Below are 6,641 nucleotides of genomic sequence, written 5' to 3' on the forward strand. Positions count from 1 at the left end.
GGGTCTGGCATTATCGTCCATAAAAATGAAATTTTCACCAATCTATGAGGCAAATGGCACTACATGCTCTTCAAGAATGTTCCTTATATACTTATCAGCATTCATAGCTCCATTATCAAAGACCACTAGGTCTGTGCGAGCAGTCAAAGATATTCCACCCCATACCATAATCGATCCTCCCCCGAAACCAGTAAAATTCAGGAAATTGCACTGAGCATATCTTTCATGTGGACGTCTGTATACAAGGGAACGTCGATCACAATGGTAGAGGCAGAATCTAGATTCATCTGTGAAGAGAACTCTTTCCCAATCGGCCTCTTCCCAATGGATATGCTCTCTCGCAAAATCCAAACTCGCCTTTCCATGGGCTGGGGTAAGAGCTGGGCCTCTTGCCGCGACATGAGGCCTTGAATCATATTCTCTGAGGCGATTTCTTATTGTCTGAGTGCTAATTTGCACCTCATGACTTTGCTCAAGCTGAATTTAAAGGAGGCGAGCGGTTGCAAACCGTCGTCTCAACGAAGAAACTCTCAAGTAACGTTCTTGAATGGCAGTTGTTACCCGTGGTCTACCCTGTCCTGGTCTTCGGACATTCATACCTGTCTCCCTGAATCGCTGCAACATTCTGGACACACTTGTATGGGAAACTCCAAACCTTTCTGCAATTCTTGTGTAAGTCCACCCTTCTTCTCGCAAAACTACCGCTTGGGCACATTCCTCTTGGGTCGAATTGCGTGTTTCGCGTTGCATAGCGATCGAGTGTAGAAAATCAAACGAAAGAAAAACTATTGATCACTAGAATTAATCGAGACAACTGATTTTAGAATGGAGCCAATAAATTCAAAATCTGATAATATCATCTTGGGAAAAAACATCTGTATTGAAGAAAACCGTTGAAATTGGATAACATATGCATGCATAATTCTGATAAAAATAATTATCATTGAGAACACCTTCAGTTGTAGAATAAATTTGAGATTTCCATAACGTGCGTTAATTTTTTTGCGCAGTGTATATACGGACTCAATAAAACCTAATAGACCATTCGATAACGACAAATTAACGCATCAAATCGGTACTTACTCGAGCTGGATCAGCAGTATCGGCAACACCAATAAAACGAAATAGGCTCACTTCCGGTACACACTGGCACAACCCCGAGTTGCACGGCACGAGCCAAACGGTTCCCGATGGAAGACTAAATTCCCAAACCGAAAGTTCCGAACGTATTTTGTTCATTTGTACAGTCACCTCGTCTATTTTTAGTTGGGAAGTGGGAATTTTTTCGACGGTGTTTTTATTACGCCCAAGTTCATTCACCAGGATGGGGGCCCTGCAGGATCCACAGGGACCCCATCGTCTTTGTCGCCTTATCTCGTCGTGGAAGGGGGATGCCACGTGCGCAACTTCCGGGGCTCACCTTTCTTGGGAGATGAAAAAATCGGATGGGCTTTTTTGACAGCAGATGGTGTTGTTGATCGCGATGATGGATCGGTGATGGATTGGGCACTGGCGTAAATTGATGATGATAAGGTAGAGAACTTCTGGTATCTGAAGGACTTCGTCCTGATGATTGATAAAGAGTTTTTACCCATTTTTATCATTTTGAAGTATCACGAGTTAGTTCTCTGACTAGCTCTGCTCAAAACTATCAGAACTCTGCATATGCCCAATGTAAAGTACGGCTTTGCAGGCTGATTTGCCATTTTTTCCCTTGCTCAGGCTTGTGTCCCCATACTTTCGTCAAAACTGACGTTGAGCTATGGTATTTCTATGAAATCACCAACTAACATTGAATGTCGAAGTTCACCTAATTTTCTCTGATCGTCGATAGAAAATAATTCAATTTTGTGAAACGTCACTCGATTTTTTTGTAGACGTCAGAATCAGTCAGAATTTCCAAATTTTCTTATGAATTTTCGAGTTATTTTCGACAGGTGAGATATAATAATAAGGTACTTTCACCTTCGAATAAATTCTATTCAGTGTGAATAAGTATCTGTCAAATACCTTATTTCGGTGCTTTCAGATGAAATTATTTGTCGAATAACAATTCTATGAAAGCACAGTATACTACTTTTCACTGATTAATGTAAAATAAGACACCGCATTGTAGAAGTTGTCATAATTCCAACTAGAAAACACATATTTCGTGAAAATCATACGAAGAATAACCATACATCCAGAATCTAAAAAATTCTACAAATAATGACGTACCGACATTCGATCTATGACAAATAAACTCTTTTTATTAAGTTTCAATGACAGATTCATTCGATGAATAACACTATCTGAAAGTGAAAAGACAGCATTTTTACTTATCCCAAGAATAAGACTTATCTATCGAATAAATTTATTTATTCCACTTGAAAGTACCGGGCCTAAATAATTTTATTAAATGGCTCTCTTCGATACCAACTGACAGAAAGTGTAAAAAATAGAATATTAGTTTTCAAAATCCCACCAATAAAATTCGTCCAAATTATTCGCGAATTTCTTTACAATGGTCATCACAATCTTCTTCTTCGAACACTACAACAATCTACGTAAAAATGGGATGAAAAAGGCTAACAATGATAGCACTTCGCCAGCATACACACTTTCATTCAACTGTCTCAATTTTCTACGCCGTTTTCAACCTAAATTGCACGAAACAAAATTTTTTTTCGTTTTTCCGATGCCGGAGTCACCTTCCACAGTACCGTACTTAAATTCAAAGAAATTTTGTCGAAATTCTAGGGGTTGTAAGCTCATCCATCTCGAATATTACATTTCAATTACAATTTTTTGTGAAATGACTTATTTTGACGAGTGCTACCTTCAGCCAAAAACACTCACCTTTGAAAACACCCTGTATAATTGGCAGATCAAGTGATATGTCAATTCTTTCTTATGTCTTAGTTTTTAGAAACTCTGCGAAAACCCTCGATCTAGTCTCCCAGTTTTAGGAAAATATTGAGTGGTTGAATTTGCATTGTTTGTGATTTATTACCTTCAAATACATGAATTGGCAATTATAATCTACCTTGAGTATTTTGCTCTACTTTGACAGTTAAACTGAAGTAAACTAAAGAGCCATAATTGAATGGTATCTGCACCATCAATATAATATTATACTATGTGTTTCATAAGCATTGCGAACAAATTAGGAATATTGATCTTTGAGTTATTTGGAGTCCAAAAGGTCCTGTACGTATATATTCATGTCTGATCACTCTCCTTGATCCTGTTAACTAATCTTGTTCAAAAAAGGCGAATTGTATTTCTTTCTTCAAACTGCTAGGTATGTTTCGTATTTCAGATCAATTTTTATCCACGAATCCTCTTAGATACATGAGGAAACTGTAGGATCCTTTCATTATCTGCAACACATTTTTCAATCAATAAACGTTTGAGGAATTTTGCTCTACCCTACCTGTAAGAAAGTTTCTCTGTTGAACTGAAACATTGGTGGCGCTGTCAAGTGGATTGGCTTTTGGACACTACCGAGGAAAATTATGAACGTTTTACGTACTTCTGGGGGCATATCGTACCAGTTCATGCCGTAAACTGCCCATTTCAACTTTGCGTACTGAAAAAAATTAATCTCATCTCAAAAAAAATGAATATACATGAATATACTATAAGGAATATTAGTATAATACATCGATTTGTAAGAAACTCGTTCCTGTGCCATTTTTTTTGGTATATTTCCGTACTTTTCGTTGTTATTTCTGTTTGTATTTGCACTATAGTCAAATATGAATGAGAATCATTCAAATGAAATGGTTGTAAATTTCATCGCAGGAGAAACTTAGAGTCTTGTTTTTTTCTGAATTGTAACTCACCTCGTCACTCAAAAGATCTCCACACTCACAGAACAAAATAGCAGGTATAAACCAGATAACCAATAGGATAAAGCCATCTACTGAATGGTTCTGGAAAATTAAATTTGTATGTTGTGTGTTGTGCCATTTCATAAGGCAGATTAGAGTAGAATTTTAGTGGAAGTCTTCAAAGGATTAATTTACTTACGAAATAAACATCATATTCAGTTATAGATAACATAATCATAAACAATATGTATCGACGACTCAAAAAAATACCAAAAATACCATTCAAACGTCCCACAAGACTGAAAAAGGATTAAAAAAATTAACATTGATTATTTTTATCATATGAAAAATATCGTTTCCTTCACTTTCGATTAATCGAATTTGAGCGTAATCTGATTATTGTTTTTGAGATATAGATTTTATTTTATTTCTAGTGATTCGATAGTGATAAATCTCTCGTTAAACCAAGCCCAAATATTCAAAGAAAAGACGCGGAAAGCTATCCAAACGTGTTTCGTTTTTGCAGGACAACGTCCCTGCACACAAATCCCTTGTTGCCATGCAAAAATTCGTGATTTAGCGTTTGAATTACTAGAACTCCCTCCTTATTCACTAGATTTGGCTCCATCATTTCTTTCCTCAACTGAAAAAAAGTTCAAAAGGTCGTAAAATTTCTTCCAACGAATAGGTAATGAAAGCTGTGGAGCTCTGGTTAGCAGAGCAAGAAGAAACATTTTTTTAAAGGCTAAGAGTTTTTTAATATATCCTCGTATATACTGTTGGATTGCCGCTCAATTTATAATCATAAATAATTACCTGATTATCTCCATATGACACCTGATACAAAAATGTAGTTTTCGAATGTCGAAATCCTGATTTCTCTCGAAACGTATGGATCGCAAAAGAAATTTAAGATGTCTAATCCTTGCACAAATTACCAGCACGTTTTCTGGCATGAACATCAAATAGGATATCAAAAAATTCGCATAATAACAGGCAATGAAGCAAAGGGCCATATGAATGTAGGTTTTGACAAAACTATTACGGATCTCAAAAGGGTACCACATGGGATAACCAAACTCACAACGCAAGTTTCTTCTGTCTATCAATTCTTCGCAGATCCCAAAGATTCCGATGAGGCCAATTCCAAGTCCCGCCAGATTGATCAAGCAAAGCAGGACGTAATTCCAAGTTCGAATCTTTTTTCTTCCTCTCAGTATAGTTCTCGGTATCCCGAACCGATAAGTTTGATTGTCATCGAGAAAATCGTTCAATTTATCTGCAATACGCAGGCCCAGCACGATGTCCCAAAATAGATTGTTTGCGTTCAAGTAATGCTGCACAGCTTCTAGTAGCTCGTATTCTGGACTATCTGAAAAACATATTGAGAGCGTGAAAATGTCATCATTTCGTCTGTTAATAAATCAGAAGGACCTATTTTGCCCACGAGATGAAAACAAGGATTATAGGGTTAGGAAGATGGGGAACGAAACGATGTGATGTGAGCGCCATCTGGTTTTTCGAATGTGTTACTGAAACCCTAAGAAGTGATAGCGAAACACGTGTCGTGGTTAGCTAACTCCTATTGGTGAAAATCATGAACCCACTTTTTAGTTGTACGAGGATATATTGAAAAATTCTTAGCCTACTATAGATCTAAACAAAATTTCAGTGTCAAAATATTTTATTACTCAAAATATTCTCCTCCTAATTGGATACATTTATTACAGCGAACCTGCAAAGTCTCTAGACCTTTCAAAAAAAATGTTTCTTCTTCCTCTGCAAACCAGACCTCCATAGCTTTCATTACCTCCTCGTTGAAAGAAAATTTACGACCTTTTGAACTTTTTTTCAGTTGTGGAAAGAGATGATAGTCGGATGGAGCCAAATCTGGTGAAAAAGGGGGGTGTTCTAGTAATTCAAACCCTAAATCACGAATTTTTTGTCTTTTTTCTTTCATTTTTTCCCGTAGAGTGGTCAGTAATGTCGAATAGTAATCTCCGGTTATTGTTTCACCCTTATCCAAAAAAACAATTATGATTACTCCATGGCAATCCCAAAAAACTGAAGCAAGAACTTTTACAGCAGATTTTTGGACAAAAAACTTCTTAGGTCTTGGAGAACCAGAGTGTCGCCATTCCATCGATTGTTGCTTTGTTTCTGGATAGTAGAAATGTACCCAAGTCTCATCCATAGTAACAAAATTCGGTTTAAGAAGTCTACATCGTTTCCAAATCGAGCACAGATCGAACGCGATGCTTCTACCCTTGCTTTTGGTTAACAATCAAACATTTGAGGATCCATTTTGCAGTAATTTTTCTCATGTGCAAATTGTTGTGAATTATATGGATGCAGTCCTATTTTTCACAGTCGCATACGAAGGACATTGATCACCAAGGGTATCGAGCATATCTTCGTAAATCTGCTTACCTCTTAACCCTTTTATATACAGGTACTTGAAGATGGCTAGATACTCCAATTTCTCTATCTTTACAATTTCGGTGGACATCTTCTTTCTTTTAATTTATTGCGTAACTCTGTTTTACTCTTTTGTCCTCAAACTTCACACTGACACTTCTAATTAGTTATTGTCCGTTGCTATGGTAACGCTATATTTTTTTTATGCATGGAACTGGTCTAGGCTAAATAGATATCAATACATCCTCGTATAACAAGCATACTTCATCATCAAATTATCAACATTCAATCCTGAACAGTTTCCTAATAGTATGAAAAAGAAATTATTATATATATGAAAATGTTTCTCACCCCATATAGCTTTAATGATGTATATTAGCATTCCTATACCTAACGGATAAGAGATTA

At 36.7% G+C, this 6,641-nt stretch overlaps 2 protein-coding genes across 5 annotated transcripts in view; both read right to left on the reverse strand.

Annotated features, from left to right (window-relative positions):
* LOC123318698 (protein TANC2) overlaps positions 1-1,221 on the reverse strand; it is a 46,364-nt gene extending 45,143 nt beyond the window's left edge. For all 3 annotated transcript variants that reach the window (XM_044905392.1, XM_044905394.1, XM_044905391.1), the window contains exon 1: positions 1,084-1,221. In XM_044905392.1, the coding sequence (XP_044761327.1) occupies position 1,084 (1 nt within the window). In that variant the 5' untranslated portion in view covers positions 1,085-1,221. The remainder of the gene's footprint in view (positions 1-1,083) is intronic.
* A 1,948-nt stretch (positions 1,222-3,169) lies between these two features.
* Positions 3,170-4,140, reverse strand: LOC123319377 (odorant receptor 42b-like). Of its 2 annotated transcripts, XM_044906297.1 has the most exons (4): positions 4,015-4,140; positions 3,828-3,917; positions 3,416-3,571; positions 3,170-3,362 (listed from the first exon to the last, which is right to left on the reverse strand). In XM_044906297.1, the coding sequence occupies exons 1-4, from the start codon at positions 4,051-4,053 to the stop codon at positions 3,303-3,305; spliced, it is 345 nt and encodes a 114-aa protein (XP_044762232.1). In that variant the 5' UTR covers positions 4,054-4,140; the 3' UTR covers positions 3,170-3,302. The 2 variants fall into 2 exon arrangements, with proteins under 2 accessions (XP_044762232.1, XP_044762231.1); XM_044906296.1 differs by lacking the exon at positions 4,015-4,140 and having other exon boundaries at positions 3,171-3,362; positions 3,828-3,993.
* Positions 4,141-6,641: the final 2,501 nt, after the last annotated feature.

This window comes from Coccinella septempunctata, chromosome 8 (assembly GCF_907165205.1).
Source record: "Coccinella septempunctata chromosome 8, icCocSept1.1, whole genome shotgun sequence".
Lineage (NCBI taxonomy): Eukaryota > Metazoa > Arthropoda > Insecta > Coleoptera > Coccinellidae > Coccinella > Coccinella septempunctata.

Bases quoted from the DNA above. Each gene is read 5' to 3' on its own strand.
- LOC123319377 (XM_044906296.1), bottom strand. From the start codon at position 3,959: ATGAAATGGCACAACACACAACATACAAATTTAATTTTCCAGAACCAT. The intron at 3,572-3,827 runs GTGAGTTACAAT...AATTTTTTTCAG, and splicing joins GAGATCTTTTGAGTGACGAG to TACGCAAAGTTGAAATGGGC. The intron at 3,363-3,415 runs GTAGGGTAGAGC...AATGTGTTGCAG, and splicing joins ACAGAGAAACTTTCTTACAG to ATAATGAAAGGATCCTACAG.